Source organism: Aythya fuligula, chromosome 9 (genome assembly GCF_009819795.1).
Source record: "Aythya fuligula isolate bAytFul2 chromosome 9, bAytFul2.pri, whole genome shotgun sequence".
NCBI lineage: Eukaryota > Metazoa > Chordata > Aves > Anseriformes > Anatidae > Aythya > Aythya fuligula.
The window spans coordinates 10,360,852-10,383,048 of NC_045567.1; the positions used below are offsets into that span (position 1 = coordinate 10,360,852).

A 22,197-nucleotide genomic window follows, 5' to 3' on the forward strand; every position below is an offset into this window, starting at 1 on the left:
TTATAAAGATTTCCCTGCTTTTGCCAATGTTCTTGTCTGAATGAGAAGGGGGGAAATTCTAACGCAGACCAACTTGAAGTTAGCTCTTTTGATGCGTAAGTGGTATGCAATGTACATTATTAAAATATGTAACTGGTTGTAGCCATCCTGCTTTCTAATGCTACTGTTTGGCTACTGACATAATCTTGTAAGGAGCCATCAGTTTTAGGCCAATGTCTGTTTTTTCTTTTTCCTAATGAGCTAAGATAGTTATGTTGGATTAAATTCAGATGCTTGTATTTGGAAAATTTTAACCTGATCTGTTAAGTCAAGGACAAAACTGAGTCTTGGTACGTTGACCCAAGTCACCATGGAAAAGAAAATCTTAACTTATATGTGCAGGCTCTTTTCTTCTACTGGTGTCTTCCTGGGGTTTTGTTCCCACATACTATCCCTGGTGGGTGCTTTTTAAATGTCATTGCAATTAACCCTTGGAAACCTCTGAAAATTCTATTTTTTCCTCTGAGTTTTTAGTTCTGTGCCACTGTTTCTCCTTTTCGTCCGCTTTTTTTTTTTTAAGGGTTAAGATATAATTCCCATTTCTGTTTGTTTAAGAGTGCCACTGAAATGAGGAAGCTCTTGTTTTTGCACCGCAGTAGTGAGGTGAGCCGTCAGCAGGACAAAGGGAAGGCAGGAGGTCAGGGCAGGTCCTCTGAGCTACAGAACCACGTGCTGCTGGGTGAGGCTGTGGTACAAAGTGATCCTGTGGAGATGTGTCATTCAGCCTTTAGCCTTGCTTCTCCCTTTGGCAGCAGGTGCATTCTGTGGATAGAAACCTCATGATTTGCTTTTTGTGAATTTTAGCTCTTGAGACGTAATTCTTATTTGGATCTCCTCAGCAAAAGTTCATGTGTGCTCTTTTTGATCTTGAAAGTAGGTAATGAGATTTGCATTAATTTTCTTTGGTCAGCTTTATAAAGCTCCATTCAAAAACCAAAGTCCCAAATCAAAACTCAAATTCAGAGCATACTAATACATTCATAGCAGTAACTCTTTGGCTGGGGTGGTTGCGTCTCCCACACTGCGATGCTGCTAAGAGACGATGTGCTGAGGGCAGGTGTAGAGCCCTGTGAGACCCACCCGGGGTCTTTTAGCATGGACCAGTGGCTGGCACAGTCCTGGCTGTCTGCTGACTCAAAGACACACTAATGATATAAACCATTGTCCTAACAGAAGCAAACACCAACCTGTCACCTCATATAAGCACACTTTACATAGGTATTCTCAGCAGGCAAGGTTCTGTTAGCCTTCAGGAATGCTTTTGTATCCTGCCCTTCTCCCTCCACAGAGGCTAGTATCTGTGATTTAAAGTAGCACAAGTTCTTTGTTTTCTAAACCCAAATCTGCCTTGTTGTTACATCCATCCCTAGATCACTTGTGGAAGTTACCCACTTTCTGTAAGGAAAGGTGGGAATGTCTCAGACATTCTCTCAAAATGCTCTGCTCTACAGAGTAAGTTTTGGGACATCTGATTTTTGGCTTAGTTGCTTCTTACTTGCTAGGAAAAGGGGTGGTGAAAATACCAAAAATTCTGTTTCTTAGTGATCGGGAAGGCTACAAATTGGTCAGGAGCTCGAGATCACACCAATGAGTTGTAAACCCCAAGGTGGTGTAGTTGCATAATGTGCAGCCTAGGTTTTTCTTCAAACCTTGTCCGTAATTCCTGGTTATGCTCAGCTCTCCTCTCCTTCCCTATTATTTCACAGACAAAAACGAGGCAGAACTTGTGTTCTGTCTGTCCAGATCCCAGTTAACCGTAGCTGTCCTTGCGTGCCTCCACCAGGACAGCATCATCTGCTTGGGCGTCCAAACTGACGCAGTGTGTCCTCGCATCTGGTGTGCAGAATGAAGCATATGCACTGGCGTAGAAATGAAAATGAAATGAAAATGGCTGGTAGGCTGCTGTGTGGATGACCGCCCTGTTGTGCCCACCATTTGTTACGTAGCTGCATGTGTCAAACTGTGCACGCTCCGATTTTTGGTTCCGAATGTTTCTGACGCTGTGAGCCTGTCTGTCTGCTGTTGTGAATGTTTGAGAGCTGAATGTGTGATTTTGTTAGTGCTCCTATTTTTATTTTGTTGGTGCTTTTGCATTGCTAATCAAATACAAGCCTCCTATTGTTCTCCCTGCGGCTTCCTTCCAGTAGATGCTTATATTTAGTTATTTTAGTAATTCCCAGGGTTTGAAATCCTCAAAAAAAGCCAGAGAGGTGATAAACTCCTTTTCTGATTACTAAATACGTTTGATTCATCTAACAGATGGCTGTTATTTGATCTGCTGTTGTTACCCGAGCTGCACGCAGGGGCAGAAACTTGCAGGAGTGGTGACTTGGAGGCAGCAGAGGATGTCCTCGCCCGGTCCTTCCCGTGGAATGGCAGCGCTGATGCCATTTTACCCCGAGGCCTCGGTGATGAGCAAATTGTTTTCGGTGGCATCTCCCCGCCTCGCACACGTAGCACGGGGCCGGGTGGGCGCCCCGCGATTCGGGCGGCTCAGCGGTGGGCTCGGGCTGTGGGGTGCCCAGATTTGGCTGGCAGGAGGTGGCTGGCGGTGCCCGCGTGGATTGGCTGCCCCCCAGCTCCCCTCGCCGCACAGCCCCAGCCAGCTCCGCCGAATCTCGAAACAGCCCGATTTACATCCATTCATGAATCCGTGACGTCAGCACGCTTCTGTGCTTCTTTGCAGCAGGCTGCAGGATTGTGTGGGTGGAATTTCCTTTTATTTTGCAACACTTCCTTTTTTTTTTTTTTTTTTGCCTTCCATCTTTTTAAAGCAAGAAAATGGAGCATCACATAGGCTACCTTAATCCTTGTAAGTATTTTGTCAGAAATGTCTTTTATGAAGCATGTGTGCGTTTGTGTGTGTGTGTTTAATGGTCAGCATTACCCTTTCGCCATTTATTTCGGAAGGACAGATGGATGTTGCATTTGTGATGTGAAAGGGCTGAAAAAATGATGCTGAGAGAAGGGATAAGGAAATATGCAAGCTTAATTTCTCCATCGCTGCCTGTAAATCTGATAGCTGTCCTGTCCTTTTGCTTGTCTGAGAGAGAGACATTTTTCAGTTACAATTTTGCACGTTATCTTCTTGTGCCCCCCTTTTAAAGGGGAAGGAGGGAATAGCAATGGAGAATGGATATATATGGAATATGCAGGGAATGACATAAGAATTATTAAGGACAGTATAAAGAAGCAGAATTGTGTGTGTATGTACACATATATATATATATATATATATATATATATATATATATATTTATGCCTTCTAGACAATCAGATTTTTTTCCTTGTGGGCTAATCAATTGATTCTTCTATTGTGTTACAGTAATAAATAATTTAAATCCTCTTTTGAGGTGGTGTAGAGATGTCTGTGTTCTCATCAGCCTGGTAGGAATTTGTTCCTTTATTATTGCAAATAGCACTTTGTGCTGCCTGTGTTGTGCTGAACACATGATTTCTACCCCGTTTTCCTAATAGATGAGGAAGCTGGGAGTACCATTCCAATTAGCGATACTGTTCACTGGGGCAAGATTTGTCATATTCTTGCCTACCTGAATGGGAGCATGATGTCATGTTTTCTCCCAGTGAAGTGAGTGGAGCCATTCTTTATTTTTATTTTTGGAGACTGGGGGGGGGGAGGAGGGAGGGAAGTGTCGGGTACTGCAATAGCTACATAATACCAGGCCAGACGTCTCTCAACTAAATGAAATATTGGGTATTTTAAGTTGATCTGGAGGAAGATGACATCAGGCCTGTGTGTTTGGATATGCTGATTTTATCGATAGGCAGTCTGTTTCCATAGGAGAAACTGAAGGAACATAGTGATTGTTAATTTTGAGAAAATATGGAAATATTTGAGGAAAAACAATTAAGTGAAACAAGAGAGATTTGGCTAGTCTGATTTGCAAACATGGGCATTTTTTTTGCAGTAACCACTGTGTGTGTAGTCATAGAAATCTTGGGATACCCTGGAATGCAGATATGTTTAAAAGTTTCTGGTACTCTCCTTTTTGTTGTTTCTGAAATGTATATGCATTTTTGTTTCTAGAGAGATGCAACCCTTTGAACCTTGGCTTCTGTAACAGACTTGTCCTGTGAAAATCAAAGAAATTATGATTTTGCTGTAGCAGGTTGTTTGTTTTTGTTCTAACACCAGTTTAGTTTGTATATTTGGGCCCTTGGTCTGATTCTTTGTGATCTGGAATGGTGCTATCATTCAGATTTGTCTTTGTCCCCTGCTGCCTGGTAGTTAAATTTATAGCTGGGATTCAGTTTGACTCCTGTGTCTGGAATTAGCAAACAACTTAAAGCACAGAATATACGGTAGGCATTCTTAACATTTCTCAGTTATATGTGAAATTATGTTAATGGGTTTATTTTTTTTTTCTGGTTGCATTTTTAACCTTCCTTTTTGTCTTCTATTATAAAGAGTTGGTAAGTGGCTTATCTCCAATGGATCAGAAAATGAAATAATGACTTATTTGAAAATCTCTTCATAGGTAAGCGGTTTCACAATTGATAGTTATTAAAATGTGGTTCTGCTCTGAGCAGAGGCAGGATAAGAAGGGTTTTACAGTATTTCCTTTTTTTTTTTTTTTTTAATGACTGTTATAGCAAATACGAGAAATGAGAAGGTGACTGATTAGACTGGAGTTGTTTGTATTTGGTACCAATTCCGTGCTTTCTGCAGTTCAGATGTGGGAATAGATTTCAAATAGGGGGAATTCTCCAAATGGCAGAATCTTTAAAGCTTTTATATATCTATTTATAAAAATAAATTGTCTGGCATCAGTCATGTGAACAGATTTAGTCAGAGCAGGTTTTTCTTCAGCTCTGGTCCATGGAGTTGGGGTGGGCAGGGGAAGGCTCCTGAACCTCCTTGTGCACAGAATGTTTTGGCCAAGGTCCTGCCTCAGATATCAGCTGTGGAGGAAGGCAGCAGCCTTGCAACTTCCAGTGAGTTTTTCAGTCATAACTGAAAGAAAATGAGTAAACTGAGGCAAATGTTACCTCTGCATCCACAGAAGAGGCAGGACTTTGGCACTTCAGCAAGCCCTGGCCTGCTTATTGCTCTCTTTTCTCTCCTTAGGAAATGTGCCCAGTGCAGGGGCTTAAGCTTTTGTAGGATGCTGCTATTGTGATTCTGTAGCAAACCACTTGTGCTTCTTGCAGGGGGAAAGGAGGTGGTGAGTAAATATTTCACCTAAAACACACACTGTTTTGGACTGAACAGCAAGTTGGCAGTTGTGGCAGAAATAGCGAGGTGGGCTGAAAGCAGCAACACCGTGTGTGCTTACTCCCTCCCCTATAAATACTCAGCGTGCATTTCGACCTCTGTCCTCTTTCCCTGTTTACAACTTCAGCTGAAAAGTCTTTTGTTGGAGTGGGTTCAAAGGCATTAGTGACAACTGAGAGTAGAGCAGGGTGAAGACTAGATATTTTCTGTGAAAAGTACGCGGTTTTATAATCCTGTGGTGAACCTGTAGTTGTTGGTGCTGTTCCTTCTGTGGCAGTTGCTAGCTCAGTGCTAGAGGTGCTGTGAGGGAAGGAAGGAGAAACTGGGGTGCAAGTGGGAGGCTGGCCTTCTTCCAGCAGAGTGGGCTTGAGGAATGCAGGTCTCAGTCTGGACATTTTCTTCATTCCGAGGATGTTTGTCCTTTCCTGTCCACAACCCGTTACTTTGCCACCTTGAGGCCTTGCAGAGGACACCAACATCATCAGTAATGCACAGTATCACTGAAACATAGAAAGTCTTCCCTCCCCACCCTTCTGGGCCTGAGAAGGTGCCCTTACTTTATCAACAGTAGACAAAAAGTTGCTCAGTGGGGATGAGCCGGAGGGCTGAGTGTAGCTTTGGAAAGTCTCTGCAGGATATTAGGGGGCATGTGGCCTGTAGGGCCTCTGAGGGTCCTCCATATTCCTTGGTGCGTGACTGTGCGTTGTGTGTGCCGTCCTGATCGTGTTACTGTCGCGTAAAAGCTCTAGTGGCCTGAGAATAGGATCACACCTCTCGGGTGTTGCTCTAACCCCTTACGCTGTGTCGGTAATACAGGCTTAATAGAGGCTCCTGAGCAAGTCATTGTGCTTGCTTCTCTATGGAGGAGTAATCCTCTTTGCTTGTGGAAGTGCTATGGTGCTTACTAAATGCAGCTCTGCCTCTTCCCCGCTGAGTGACCTGCTGGCTGGCCTTCAGGTGTCTCCATGCCCTTCCCATCGGCTGTGCACTCCAGCACTGCCCCCAAAGCACTACACACACCCTGGCTGTTGATATATATATATTTTTTTTTCTTACTTTCGTGGATAGTTGCTTAGATACTTCAATACTGGGTATAAATCATGTAAGCTGCTAGTGCTGAAGAAGTGTATATTTTTTTATGTCAAATACACTTTGTGAATCTTGAATAATTCATGCTTACTACAAAAATAATAACAAATGTGAGTGAATTTACCTGAGACCAATCTGATGCTTCACATGAATCAAAGCGAGAGTTTGATTCAGTCACTGGATTCCTGAAAATAGCACTTTGATATTGATCTTCATCCTCAAAGATCTTTCAGACATTAATTAATCTTAACACTGCTCCTTGGAGGAAAATATGATGTTTCAGTTCTGTAAGTTGAGGGAAATTACAAGATACGGCTCATTGATAGTACTGGTAAGTTTTAGTGGCTTCACATGGCAATGCCAGGAAAGCTGTAAAGGTGTATGCGAACTTGGAATTTTTCCTGGATTTTGTAGTTATAAAATACTGGAATTTAAATCCCTTAATCTGTTATTGTTATTTAGTAATGTAGCATGGATCTTCAATGAGGTAAGAAAGTGCAAAATTCAAAAGATTGGAGAGAAAACGACTGGAGCGGCACCTGAAGTCTGTGGCTGGGTTTTAAAAGGTGTTTCGTACCAAGAAGACAGCTGTAAAGATGAAAGAGATGAGTGCAACTTAAGGTCATTTCTAAATTTTGATCCAAGACTGATTCCAGTAGTAAGTCAGTGGTATAAAAGGCTAATCAGAGTTTAGTTTTTCATTTATACTGGCTAAATGTTGTACAGTAGCGTAGATGAGCCTGTGATGGAGGCTATCAGTAGTCCACGAGCCATCAGAACATTGTGCTGAAACCACCGGTGTTAAATAGTTGAAGATCTGCCCATAGTTGAAGATGTGCAGACAACCAAAACAGAAGTCGCAAATGGGCATACAGATGCGAGCTGAATTTGGTGAAATAAAATTGTTGTAACAAGATGGTACAAGGTGGTCCCTCATTTGTCACCCCTTTTCCTGCTCCTCAGCCCTGTCCCGTAAGGGCAGGTGGTTGATAAATTATTCTTTTTTCAAAAACTGAGGGCCTCAGTTTAGAAACACAGAGAAGGGCTTTGCATTAGAAATATGTAGTACCAAAATCCTGCAGTGAATTTAAGAATCATTATGCAACATCACTTATTTCCTGTGGCATCAGATTATGCAATTTCTGAGCAGAAGAATGCAAAGCCCTGGAAGAACACAGTAGCATTTTAGGAGATCCAAAAATACCTTATACAGGATAGAGGAAGCATTTATGTATGTAGCGCTGAAAATACACAGTTATGTAAGCTGCTTATTTCACAAACTGCTCTTTGGAAAGCTGGCTAGCTAGCAGGTGAAACAGGAATCAATCTAGCTTTTGCTGAAATCAGCTGAAGTGGTCTTCCTGAATACAAGGGAGGGTGGATTGGCTTTTTGTCTGCCTTGTTCACAAAAATGGTTTTCTGCTTTTTTTGTTCCTTGTGCCAAAAAGAAGTGGATGCTTGATTTCTTCTTCCAAATCAAGCTCTCCTCCGCCTCCCACAAATCTGTGACCTCATATTGAAGGAGTTCCTAGCTTAAATATTTGTCTAGTGCTTGTGGAGTTTAAATCATTCCTATGTGGAGAGCCAGTGCAGATGCACAACTTTCGCGTAGTGGTAAGAGTCAACAGAGTTGTTTTAAGGTGAAGTAAAGTCATGGGGATCTATTAAATGTCTTTGGAGGAGTCAAGAGGACGTGAGAAAAGGGGATCTGGTCGATGCAGTCTATTGGAATTTTGACATGATTACTTGCCCAACGCTCTTAAAGAAACTAACCAGCTGTAAAGTAATGGGGACACCCCTCTCACTGACAAATAATTGGTTAAATGATATGAAATTAGAGTAGGGATAGAGAGAGCAGTGTTGAAAACATTTTCACTAAAAGAAGCTGTTGTGGTGGTTCGTTCTGGAGATTGCGTTACCTGTGCTCCTTACACCTGTGCTTCCTTTACCCAGGTCATTTAGGAGTATTCTAAAGCAAAAGCATTTGTGGAAGCAAGGCCTTCAGGATAAGAAACGTGCAAGGCAGTTGCAGAGAGTACTAGATGGGTCTCAAATTTGGATGATAAAATGGCAGTCAAATTTAGTGTTGATTACATACAGTTTAATTGTAACATCCCGTATGTGGGAATTAGGCTCTGAATTGGCTTTTACTGCTCTGGAATGAGATCTTGAGGTTGTATGAGATCTGTGGAAGTTAGATGAGCATCCTGAAGCACGCCTAGACATCAGATAGCATTGGAGGAATAGTTAGGAAAGAAATGAAGAACAAAACTGATTGTTATGCCTTTGTACGCTTCTGTGGTGTGCCCACACTGGGGATTCTCTCTGTGGTTTCACTCCCCCATCTCTAAGATGATACAGAAGAAATGGGAAAGATGCTGAGAGGTGATCAAAGATACAGAACAACTTTCCTAGGGTGAGTGAGTGGGTGGAGTGGGACTTCTCAGGCTCAGAAAAAGATGTTGGAGTGGAGGATGAGATGGTTCATAAAATCACAGCTGACATTACGATTAACAGGGTTCAGGTGTCCTTGAAACAATGAGAACTTGTGGTATGAAGAATGCAATCAGCTGGTGAGAGGTTCGGTGCAAATAATAAGTTGGTGTTACCTTGTGCAATGTATGGTTAAGCTACAAAACCGCTTGCTGCAGCATAGCGTTTACCAAAGGGTTCTGGTTCAAATGACACACTTGTGCAGGAAACATGCAGTGGCCTACAGAATAGAAAAATACCACGGTGTGCTGCTGGTGCACAGAGAGTGGGTGAGCTGCATGTCGTGGGGAAATTGGCTGGGGCTGTACCAGGGAGATTTCTCTGTCCTTGGTTTTCCTGCCTTGGTTTTTGGAGGCAGGAAATGGACAGAGATAAACCTGTCGTTCTTGTATGGTATGGGTTTTTTCTTATGGTGTGGTCCAGGTGTCACTTATTTCTACTCTGACGAGCTTAGTTGGGATTTATAAGGTGCACAGCAAACCTCCAGCTGGCTCCATGCACAGAGCTTGAATTCAGCCATTATGAGTATTTCTTGGCTGGTATACTGTACTATTTTTGTCACTGTCAGAAAGGGTTCAGACCAGAAAGCGAGACAGAGTTGTCTTTCTCACTGAGACAGCGACAGACAAAAGTACATTACAACTGTAAAATCACTTTTGCCAAAAACACTGAGTACCTATCTGAGGATAGACGGGGAATGTGTTGAATAAAGGTGAACATTAGTCAGCAGACACATGAGTTCAAGCTTCTGTTGTGATAGCACACGCAACATACGGTTACGTGTCCGTGGTCTCACCTGCTTAATGCCCGTGGCTGCGTCAAAATACGCTGTTAACATTTTAGTATGACTCCTAGAGGTGTAAGCCCAAACGCACAGCTCAGGAAATGCCTAGTGAGTCTGCAGAAGTTAGTTATCTTATGTTGAGGTGCCATCCAAGTATTTCCCAAAGAAAGGAATTAAAAGTGTAGAGTCTAGTCTTATTCTGCAGTAGGTGCAGAAGTAATGCAGTGTGTATCTGACAACCAGAAATAACAGGGTGAAGCACAGGACGCCCCCTGAGTGTTACAACACCTTGGTTTACCCAGGTACGTGCTGCTTTCTTGTAGAGTAAGCTAGGGTACACACATAAATGTGTTGAGATCAGAGCTGCTGCAGTGACAGTTGGAAAATCTTGTTGGTTCAGATGAAAGGTTTTCAACTGTTTTGTCAGAAATTAACGATGTTTTAGCAACGTCACAGTTGTAATACTCGAAAATAAGGCAGGATCGTGGCTGAGTATCTGAGCAGGTGTGAGAGATGGGATGTGTGTTGTGATGTGGAAGCAACTTCCTTGAAGGAAGAGAGAGAGAGAGATCCAAACAAACAAAAAACCACCCAAGCAAAAACAACCACAAAATAAACAAAACAAGCTGTTGCCTTGGGCTACTTCATAGCTTAAAGATTTGCACATGCTGTGGGCTAGCTTAGTGCAGCTTTGTTTTTGAAAACCTAATAAAATAAAGCTTTTTCTTACATGAAAAAGGGAAGGCAAGGCAGAGCAATGCTGGGTGAAGCATCAGGATATGCTTGGTTACATTTCTTTCATCTGAGTAATACTACTTCAGAAAAAGTAAGAGGTTGCATTTGGCTGGTCAGTGTATCTCGTTCTGTATTAATATATCTGTTACCACAGGCTGTGTTCACAACAACCATACAAAACACAAGCATGCGTTCCCAGTGATGTAAAACCGGACAAGTGCAGCGTAAGAGGAATACCCGATTCACTCGAACAGCACTTTCCTCACCAAGAGAATGTGAAAATAATACGCATTTTTTTTGGAATCCTGTGGAATAAAAATGATGTGATTTCAAAACCCAGAGGTCAGAAACGAGAGCCAAAGCTGTGGTACTCGCTAGCGCAGCAACTCTCAGTTCTTTCATGTGCTGAAGTTAGACCATGTGCCAGGTCAAGAGATCTTAGAAGACCGTGTGGCAACCTGTTGTGAAAACTCCCTGCAGAAAGAGATAATCACCAGGGGCAGTAGAGCTGCAGGATGCGTATAGTGAGATAACTGTACTTTATAATTTTTTTGTATTTTTGTTAGATTCTGGAAGGTTTTAAAGTATTGTCCCAAGCCAGGAGCATTGTGTGAGCCTTGAGATGATATTCACATTAACTGCAGTTGCGTTATCAGTGCAGAAAGGCGTATTTACTTTGCTGTACTTAATGTAGCAAAGAGAAAATCATGTTGAGTACCAGGAAAAGGTAAGGGAGCTCCAGGGTGCGAATGTAAGTAGTGCTGTAGACAGGAAGCCCCTCTGACCTTGATGCTTGCCCTTTGTCAGTTTGCTAGTCCTGCCCAGCAGCTCTTATTCAACACTTAACTGTAGATCAGTGGATTGCTTCTATTTCCTTTGTATGATGGAAGTGCAAGCACAGAATATGCTTGACTGTGTAATGTAATAAATAGAGTTTAAGGAAACTAAGTATTACTACAAGTGTGCTTATTAGGAAACCGAGTGGTGACTACTTTGTACTTACGCAGCCTTTACAGTATACTAAGATTTTATTTGCGTGCTATGTCTAGAATTACGATTTGCTACTTGAGTTTTAGCACAGCTCTTCAAAGGAGAAACTTCAACCACAGCCTGTGTGCTTAACTCTGCCATGTCTCCAAACCCCACCGTTGCTTTGACACAGTTGTATCTGCTTGGCTCGTACAGGTAGTGCATGCTTTGGTGGCTCTGTGTGCATGAGAACACGCTCCTGGGGGATGCTTCCAGGGGCACGCAGGATCAGGCGATGTGAGAGCCTGTCTTGTGATAAGTGATTCACCCACTGGTGCTGCCTCACCTGATCTGTCAGTCTTCTAATAGTTGTAAACTGCAGTGCAGGCTGGCTGGCATGCTAAGGTGCAGTCAGTCTCTTTCTTCTTAAAAGAGGTGTGCTTTGTCCTGCTTTTTGTTGGGCATGGTGGGATTTTGCAGGGAAAAAAAGCTGTGCCTGGAAATGGAATCACAAAAAGTTGTGATCGTACAAAATTATACTGAGCCCTACATTTCCTTATAAACTAAAACAAATTTTTTAGCTGCAGAGTGCCTAAACTCATCAAAATAGCTCAAATCAGAGGTTCTGCCTTGAAGTCTGCTGTTGCAGAAGCACTTTGTGAAATCTGAGTATCTTAACTATGCACACAGTCCTCCTACACATGCATGCAGCTTTCAGCTCTGACTTGGAGACTGCTATGGCAGAAGCGTTGGTAAGATAGAAACAGAATGCCGCTTGTCTATGCTCTTCACTGTACAAGTTAAAGAGGCACATACCAATCATAAACATCCCAAACAGCAAACACTCTGTGTAAAATGAAACTTTAAACTTTCAATGAAACGTTTTTTTTCAGTTCAATATGAATGATCTCAGCCATATCCTCAGTACCGTGAACAAAGAGTAGGGGAGGCATGACAGTAAAGCTCGAAAAATTCTCTTTATCCCTTGTTTAAAGAGATGGCAAGGTCGAGGACAACCTTATTTGTTAGTGTTAAATCAAATTTTGCTGGGGGAAGAGGTGGTGCATTGCAGAATTTACTGTAATATAATATGATTTAAAAAAAAATTCATTTTCCCAAAAAGTCAACATTGATGCGCTGTGGCAACCACTGCCTTCTACCCCCTGCTAACGTATCCGGACTACTTTACTTCACGCAGGCCCGATACGGAATTGTTTTAAAATAAATGCTGCCTTCTCATGCTCTCAATGAGTTCACTACACCTCTGAAAAATCAGGCTGCTTATGTAAGTACCTAAATAAGGCTCTATCACGCTGGTTAGAAAACAATTCCGTAACTTTTGTGCACCTCCTGTCCCTTCCTCCTGACTTGATGAAGCAGATATAGTAGTATATACTATATATGCTCTATATACCATACTTTATGATTATTATTTGAAACAGCTAGGACTTGGAGAAGGGAGGTTGATCTAGTAAGACAGACCTGGTGTTCACAAAGCTTGGGTTTTGTTCTTGGCTGTGGTATCAGTCACGGGGGCGATGTTGTGCTGGCCCTGCCATGGGCAGGAGGGAGGTTGAACCTGGTATCTTCCAGAGGTCCTTCTCAGCCAGAACATCTGATTTGGTGGCCAGCCTACTGTATCCAGCGTGGAAAATGCATACGGTTTGCCTCCGCTTTGTCTTTTTCTTGAGAACAATAAAAAGGATTCTTTGTGCCTTTGCATTTTGTGCTGTATTGTCACCCTTATCTCGGTGGAAGGCTGTGGGCCTCTGTAGGGCAAATAATATCGGGGTACAAGAGAACTGAGGGTCAGGGTGGTCTGGTAGCTGCTGGCAGCACAACTTACAAATGTTGCAGTGCCTCAGTAGCAGGATGAAAAAAAGAGGCTTAACTTCCCATGCAATGCTGGGAAATGCAGGGGGAGGCGCATATGGTGCTGATAATCCATCTAGAAACAAGGCAAATGTGAAAAGTATTCCAGGAAAGCTATTCTTTCTCTATTAAATCTACACAATCCAACATTCCAGAGTCGGGAAACTACGTGAAAAGGTAACAGCAAAATCCTGGATTTTTATTAGCTAGTGTATTTACAGAATCGTGTAAGAGTAAAATAATTTTATCCCCCAAGTCTGATTTAATCCTTAATGCACTTCCCATTGTTTAAACTTGAGGTATTTTGAGACACAGTTACCTCAAATTCTTGTTTTGGATCTCAGTTCAGAGATTTTTTTCAGGTGAAACTGAGACTAATGTTCTACTTACATTGCTTAACGTGCTGTTTTGTAAAAAGCAGATTCCGCTCTGGGAACATTGGTCACACTTTGCTTTTGCATAAAAAAAATCACTCGTCCCTTTCAGACCTCTGGAAATAGCAGGGGAGTGCCCAGGATTGCTGAGTTGGAGCTGGTTTGGTATTTTTCTGAAACTCTGTTCAGCTTTGAACTTTGCCCTTTTTCTTTGTATCAGCAACAAAATCTGTCATCATTTAACTCCTACTAGCGGTAACCGTACTGCAGCAGGCACCCTACAACTTCCCATGGCAGGGAGTCAGTCCTTTCATGCCCATCACAGGTATGTCAGGAATAATCAATTTCCAAGATTCCTGTTCATGTTGGTCAGCTCCTTTACCAGCATAGACTGTGATGCAATTTTGGACTCCCTTGCTATTTTGCTTTCCCTTAAAAAATTAAGTTTACAACTGAGATGACGTCCTTCTAGTAAAGCTCTTATGTGTACCCCGTGTGAGCAGGTGGACTTAAGGGGATGTGGAAACAGGCTCTTGGCTGTTCCCATTTGACGCTGCTGCAGAGGGACTGAAGCACAAGGCATCAGCTTTTCATACACCAAGCTGAAGTTCTTATCTTTAATCTCTGTAATGACCTCATCTTGAGAATTTACGGGCCTGAGCTGTTTCCTTGCGATTGGCTGCATGGAGCTGGCCACCTCTTTCTTCCCTTCAGTGCCTGTTTGCAGAGCTTGGGACTTTGCACCAACTGTAACTGATCTTCCTTCTTAACAAAATAGGTTCTCTTACTGCCATTTTCCCTCTCTAAACTTCATATGGGATTTAAGGTCGGACTTTGTCCCGTTACGGGCTGCATGTGCTTAATGGCTTCAGGCACAAGGTTAGGCTTGTCCCAGGAGGGGCTCTGCCCACCCTGGTGGGCAGCCAGCGCAGCGCCACAGGACCCTCGGCCCCCCCTGGCTCTGGGTGCAGGCTGGCTACACTGAGAGGTGGCACGAGGCTGCCTCGTGGAAGGGGGAGCTGCAGTGGGGCACAGGGCAAGAGCAAAGAGATGGGGGGACTTTGAGGAGGAGGCACCAGCTCTGAGTTTATACGCAGGGTGCCAGGGGACGCAGCAGAGCAGGATGAGGCGCTCAGCGGGCTGGCAGGAGGAGGGAGATGAGAGGCGTGCACTGTTCCTGGGGAGTTCTGTAAGTCTTTAGTGGTTTTGAGGATAACATGGTTAGAGAATGTAACGCCTTGCTATATTGACCTTGATGGTATTAAACTGAAGGATTAGCATGGCCACGACTTGGTGGGCCTCTGAGGGAGCAGGTACAACCACCCCTTGGTGGATTCAGGACACAGTATCTCTGTGCTGTGTTTCTCTAACGCCTCATCTCGGGGCTTTGCAGAGGAATTCTGAGTCGGTGAGCTGCACCAGACCCAGAAGCAGTGACTGCACTCAGACTATGCCTGAGCTGGAAAACACCTGGGGATCAGCTTCAGTCTGAGAAGGGCTGTGTACTAATCACAAAGGGACCATTCTGTGCTGCAGACTGTCTTTCACAGCTCTGACCTTGAGGCTTTTGTGTATGACTAGTGGTGTTTGTTTACCGGGCAATTCCTGCTCTAGGTTACTGAGAGTACTGTGCCAGTGGAATTTCTGTAGGAATAATTTATTTGCTTCTTTGAGGGCAGTAAGTATTTAATAAGTATCAGCGGTTGTCTGGTCTGGCTAGTTAATTATCAGCTCACCTCTCAAAAGTGTACGTTGTGAAAACACTTGAATAAAAATCTGAAAGTTGTTCTTTTTTCTCTCATTCCAGGTACTGGGTCCTCATGTCACTAATTCTCTAAGTACCAACTCCGACCATCTCCTTGATGCACACTCACGGCATCATGGCCAGTACTCAGGAGCGTCTGAGCTTGTCTTCCTCTCCAAACTCGATTGGCAAAGCTTTCTGTGAAGATAAAGACTTTGGTAGGGTACATGATGAGCATGGACCTACGGGAAACCACCCATCCCCCGAGCTCATAGAGGATGTGCGTGAGAAGGGCTTGCTGCAGGCAGACCTCATTGAGAACATGAGCAGCCCGGTCACTGCAGCAGTGCTGACCAGCATCAGCGAGGACTCTAGGGACCAATTTGAGAACAGCGTGCTGCAGCTGCGGGAGCAGGATGAATCTGAAGCAGCCATTCCTCAGGGCAACAGGAGCACTATGGATGGAGAGAGCAACAGCGGAGCAGACGACGTCAAAGTCCAGTTCAACAGATCAGGCAGTGGGAGCGGTGGGTTTCTCGAGGGACTCTTTGGTTGTCTGAGGCCCGTGTGGAACATCATAGGCAAAGCATACTCCACAGACTACAAACTGCAACAGCAAGGTAAGTAGGGAAGATGACCTTCGTTTCTTCTGGGGCAGTGTGTGAAGATGTGGAAAGAACCAAGGGCTTTTTCTCAGCTTGTTGTGTGACCATTTTGCCACACTCAGCACTGTAATGGGTTTGCAAAGAGAAATCCTGTGCTGCACAGCCTACAGCTCTCATTGGTAGCAACGGCTGCAAGGGACAGAGTGAAAAATAAACGCATATTCTGATCCAGGCCTTGGGCTGTCATGACAAAGTCTGAATCTGAACCAGGTATTTTTAAAGTGAGGAACAGAAAGAACTGTTGCAAATGGGGGATCAAGCCAACTACTTAATTTCTGCACTTTTCTCATGCCAGGTGAGCTTGACGTAGGGACGACTTCTCCTGCACGTGCACAAGGGTTGTCTCCAGTTGACTGCCACATAACAGAAATATTGCTTCTCTATGGGCACGTTACATGGGAAAAAAAATACATGTTTATTTCTGAAAAATGTAATTTGGGAATAAGCTACGTCCCAAATGCTTGCATATGTGTATCCTTAGGGGCTACTGAAAGCTTAAGAGCTGAGTATGCTATGCCTTCGGTGTCCAATTTCTCCCCTAGCACAGGGGGAGGGAAGTGGCAGATGGGGAAAGAACAAGCTGTCATTTGAATTAAGGAGCTGAAATGGGTGAGGTGTCAATAGGAACAGCCTGGCCACCACACCACTACCGTGGGGTAGAAGCCTCCTGTGATCGTGACTCAGTTTAAATCAAATGATTTTCTGGCATAGACAAGTTACAGGTTTTCCAACCACAAATCTTATTGTTAGCAGCTGACATTGTTCGTACCTACACCTACAGACCGGTTTGTTGGGGAGCAGTTCCTAAGCTGAGGTAACAGCACTGTTAAATAGCATGTTGGGTGAATCTGGCTGGAAATAAACTGACAGCTTCTTCCAGGAGTCAGTCACTTCCAGTCCTTAACTCTGAGCAGGGAAATCCTCCTGCACGCTGCAGAATGGCAGGTGTCCTCCTGGGCAGCAGCCCCGGGGGTACTGCAGGCAGAGCCCTGCTGAGCAGTGCTGTGTGCTGAGCAGTGCCCTGGCTGTGCTCGCAGTCCTTCTGCAGAGGAGGTTTGAAGTTTTGTCCATGTGCTTGAAACTCGGTACAGCACACCTGAATGAGTCTATAAATATTGGAAATGCGCTGGAGTCTATAAACTACTGGAAGGATCGCACAATATGCAGAGTCAGATGTGGTGAGTTCTGGAAGAGACAGAGTCTGGTTGGAACCTCCTTTGTAAAGGAAAACGAGCTGCTGAGCAGTCAGGTATCTGGAGGAGGCGTGATATCGGTATGTCAGTGTTATGCTGCTTTGGGTTGTAATATGTTATATTACAATCAGTATTTTTCAGTGAAGCTGAAACTTTTGAATGAGATGACACTTTATATATCAGTAGCTATTATACTCTTTGTATTCTTAAACAAACAGTCCAGTTTTGCATCAAAAACTCAATGAGAAGAACACAAAGCTTAATGTATACATATATATATGTTTTAAAATTAATATTAATAATTCCATTATTTCAGCCCCTAATTTCTCTCTGTTTTGTTTTTATTATTATTTGTTCAGAGATTTTTTTTTTTAATGTGGTATTTGAGAGCAAGAAACTGTTTTTCTGTGCAATCCTTCACAAAGGAAATCCTTGTTCTAAATTGCACTGATGCATGAGTATCACGCTGCAAGTGCACCTTGCCCACAGCTTTCTAGGTCTGTGCGGCGCTTTCTAGAAGTCTGGACACTTCATGTTGCAGAGCTGCATTGTCTGCTTACAGTGATCCTATGAATATTGCGTGTGAGCACTGTCAAGACTTTTCACCAGGTCAGACTGGGGCTGTGGGGCCATCCTGTGCTTGCACATGCGTGCAAGGTCAGATGGTGGCTTCAGGAAAGCTACCTGGGAAGCAAAGAGGTCGTATTTTGCATATAATTGGTGCAGCGGATGCACTGGAGACCAGTGGTTTAATAAGTGCCTTGGTGGCCCATAGGGGACACTTCCTTTTGTATGACAGTCGCTAATAAAAAAGATTGAAGCACTAACTAGTGAAAATGAGCAGCTGAGAGCATTGTTGTGTTTAGGGGATGTATTTAGAGCTGCTCTTCTCACTACAAATGTAGTGTGCCATTCTCAGTGCCACGAGCATGTTCAGAGCCAGAGATTCGTGGATGCTTCGCAGTTTGTCATTGCCATTAGGTGCTTCCTCAAAGGGCAGTTCTGAAATGGCCACAGATGTGGCAAGGCTGAAGAGTAATCTGGGTCAGCTGTGTGTGGCCTATGTGGTTTAGCTGCATCTTCAACATCTTCACTGTCATAAGGGAGAATGAAAGGACGTTTCTTCTACAGATTTGCTCTGGTGGCGTTAGATGACTACTAGTGTCTGGGGACAAAGCTTTTAAAGCTGGTTCTGTGCTAAAGCTTGAGGATTTTGTCAGAATGTTTATACTCTGCTTTCCACATGATCTCATTCCTGCTTATTACTTCCATGTTGGTACACTTCATCAGCTACGTGCAGACCACCAGGTTGGTATCCAAAGTATGGGATTTTTTTACTCTTGTCCTGTTTAGCAAGAGCAGAACAGCTTCAAGGTTCGTGTTTGTGCAGCCTTCTGTGTTTGGAGGCTGCGGAAACACCCCTGGCCCTTTTGGCAGCATAGGGATGTATGGTACAGCCTTTCGTTCCCCCGGGAACTTATTTACAGCTCGGGGCTGCTGCCACAGGTCTGTGCAGATGATTTGTTGCCTCTTCATGAAGCAACTTCATTAAGCCAGAGGAGCATTCTGTTGCTAATCCCGGAGCAATGGTTTGTGTTGGGCTGAATCACCACTGTGCTATGAGTCTGGTGTGGACCTTCAGGCATGGGCACTGCCGGTAACTGCGAGTCCTTGCTGTGGCTCACCAGCAGCTCTGCTCCCCTGCCTGCGTCCCCTTCAGGCAGCTGCTGCTCCTCTGGGAGCACAGGTTGCCCAGGCATGAGGATATGGGTGCCATAGTGGGGCGGTTGCACACGGTAAGAGAGAAGTAAGCTTCATGCCCTTTACAAATGCCTGTTACCGAGTCCGTGTTGCCTGCCTTGGGACTTGGTGGGTGGGGGAAAAGAGTAAGAAAACCAGCTGTAATGAGATTCCCCATTCTCTTCAGGTTGAAATTATTCCCTGCCTTTCCTCCTTAGCATTCAAGATGGTCATCAAGAAGAGTGTTTCTGTGCCTTTCTTCTTCATGGTAAGGCGGCTAGGTTGTGTTTTGTAAGGGTTGATTAGACTTCCGAGCCATTTCCTTTGGATTAAGAGTCAGTTCTTCAGGTGTTGCTCTCACCTTCCGTTTCACAAGTTACACGGTTGCCTTCATTCCCATATAAGCCCGGAGATCAAGGTGCTTGTTGAAGTATGCGTGTGGTTTTTTATAAAGCAGAGATGCTGCTTGTCGTGATGCCAGTGCTGGCGAGCAGCCAGCGCTAGCAAACAGCAAAAATTTGCTTCAAATAGATGGCTCGGCTGCTCCTGCGTTTCTTCCCCTTGGGATACAGATTACCATCATTCTACTCAAATGGTTCTTAATCACCTTAGAAACGCAAGCTCTTGCGTAATGCCAGCTGCTATTGTGCTTTAATTTATTTAAAGGAAGTGTCCCACAAGTTCGTGGAGGTCCAGAAGGGCCTGGAATACAAACTGCTCTGTGCTGGTAGGAGATGTCCTCAGCTCTCTCCTGCTGGGAGATGTGCTAGGAGAGCTGTAGCGAGCCCTGGGCCTGGGCAGCCCCATGGGGTTTGGCCAAGCAATGCCATGGGCTGCTTGATCAAACTGGCAAGGATTAGTGTGTCCAGATGTGTCTCCTGGCCACTCTTCATGTCATCTGAAGTGTTGTTCTCATGGACATCCTGACTTGGCTAGGGTTCGTTGTCATAGCCATGCACCCAAAGTCTTGCATCTGGTTTAGGCAAGTCCTTTTCTGTTTCGAGTTGTTGGTTGGGATCCGAGAGCTCGGCATCACCTTGATGTGCCTGCCCCACAGAAGTGCTGCGGCTGGCACACCGTCATTCACCATCCTCTGCTTCGTGGCCTGCTCAGGATGCTTTGTGCAGGCCAAGGAGGGGCTCACAGCCTGCTCTGCACGTGCTGTGTATGGCCACAGCTTCCTGCTGGGTGCAGCTGGGGTTGTGTCCAGTCCTCTCTTTTGCAGTCTTGCCCATTGCCCCTCAGCAGAGCTGATCTGACCTGGTATTTTTAATACCGACCCTTGTCAGGCTGCTGTCCTCAAGGGAGGTTCCTGGGAGCAGCAGGAGCACGTGTATAAGGTAACTTGTGTGCGTTTTTTCAGTTGGCAGGTTTAGGTTGTAGGTTTGCACCACAGATGCTAAAACCCTGTTTTTCCCCTGAAGGTAACCCAGTGTTCTCCACCAGCCTCAGTTTCATTGGGAAGCTTTTTGGTGCTTGTTCTGTTATGGAAGCCAAATGACTCCCTGGCTGTCCCAAAATGTTGTATCCTATTCCTGTTCAGCGAACTTTTGAGAGCAGGGGATTTCTGTCTGACTGTTGCATTGCCTTAGGTGTGGTTTGGCTCTGTGCTCCTGAGATGCTCAGATGCAGGATGCTTCGCTGGGTGACTGTGTGATCCTTCTCTGCTGAAACCTCTTCCCTGAGCTATGCCCCCGGTGTTCAGGCTGCAGCTGGGATATAGGACGGGACACATCACGGGTATTCCTTACCAAATAAACACTAGGTGACTCTGCAGGAGGGGCTGGTGAACTTCTACTAACTTTGCTTACAGTCTCCGTCTGTGCCATCGCAGAGGATAACAGCTAATGTTAAGGGACCTGACCTGCTCCTAATGGGTAGCAGTATAGGTTCCCAGTGCCACTCCTGAACCTGGGCCCTTCAGGGAAGTAAATGACAATGTTGCATGCTTTGTACAGGAAAGGCAGTCTGATATGTAATGAAACAGCTATTTGAGTGCAGTGGAATAGTTTCCTTGTTGCCCACATAAGTAACTTGTTCGTCAGCCACCACAAAACCCGAACTGTATTTAGCACCTTTCAGAAACAAGGTGTTTGTCAATTAAGTAGCAATATGTATATCTCAATTTCTCTATGTATGAATGTGTTCTCCTTATTTAAAGACCTGCCTTTTGATTAAATACCAATTTTAAGTGTTGTGACAAATGACTCAAGTTGTTTATTGAAGAAGAATGATTATGATTTTATAATGCTTGAACGTCCTGTGATCGAGGTGGTGCTAATAACATATTTCATGCATCGCTTCCTCGTAGTTTCTTAGCTGGCAGACAATTCTTGCTTCAGCACAGAAGTACACGTGCTGGTAGGCAATGCAGCCTTCCTGTGTCTGTCACGGCATCTTGTAAGTTGAGGATGGGGATCACCCGCTCAAACCCCCAGCTGTTACAGTGCATTGCAGCCGAGAGCCACGTGCCCTCTCCTCTTCGTGCTTCTGTGCAACGTAAGGTTGTGGCTGGGTGTATCAGTACAAAAGCTAGACTTGTCTGCCAGAAGCCATGCTGAACTTTGCCCTGGAAGGTCAAAGGGTGTTTTTGCTGTTGATTAACAATGTTTTTTTACAGTTCAGCGAGCAGAGTGGGTGCTGGGGTCTGGCTGGGGGTGGGAGCTGGCCTTCCCTAGCCGCGCCGGGCGAGCAGTCATGTGGTGATGTCTGAGCGTCGCAGGAGTGCTCTGAGGGAAAGCCTCAGATCGGGATCAGTCCCAGAGGAAGTTTAGCAGTCTGGGTTTTCCTTCAGTGGTGACAGTAATGGATGCTTCGGCACAGTCCCAGCTGCAGCCCTGGTAACCCCCAGTGGCCAGGGGCTGGATGAAACAAGACAACGCCGCATCTTTGTGGTGACCTGAAATGGGGCTGCACAGGCCTGGCGTTCTTCTTTCAGAAATCAGGGGCTTAAGTGTTGCTTTTGCTGCTAAATAATTTATTCTCTAAACTTAAGCATTTATTGAGTTACAGGAAATACATTATTGCTTGCATTTTGTCTTGAGGTTGAGGTAATTTCAAGGTGCCTCGCAGACGGCAAGGCCTGCTGTTCTGGTGGGCACAACTTTCTTTAAGCAGTACAAGCAGCTTTCCTGGACAGCTCTGACAGTGCCCAAATAAGATATGTGCAAATACCAAAGGCGAGCAGTCCCTTAAGATATTTTTGCTTGTTTGACAGCAGGTATACACAAAGTTGGTGTGGGAAAGACCTGTTTCTGTGACCCG

The 22,197-nt window shown here is 44.5% G+C and overlaps 1 protein-coding gene across 2 annotated transcripts in view; it reads left to right on the top strand.

Annotated features, from left to right (window-relative positions):
* The window catches only part of MAP3K13 (mitogen-activated protein kinase kinase kinase 13), a 74,762-nt gene that overhangs the window by 33,309 nt on the left and 19,256 nt on the right, over positions 1-22,197 (top strand). The window contains exons 1-2 of one of the 2 annotated variants that reach the window (XM_032193199.1): positions 2,797-2,851; positions 15,399-15,955. In XM_032193199.1, coding sequence (XP_032049090.1) covers positions 15,454-15,955 — 502 coding nt within the window. In that variant the 5' untranslated portion in view covers positions 2,797-2,851; positions 15,399-15,453. Of the gene's footprint in view, positions 1-2,796; positions 2,852-15,398; positions 15,956-22,197 lie in introns of those variants that run through there. The other variant, XM_032193198.1, reaches the window with a different exon arrangement.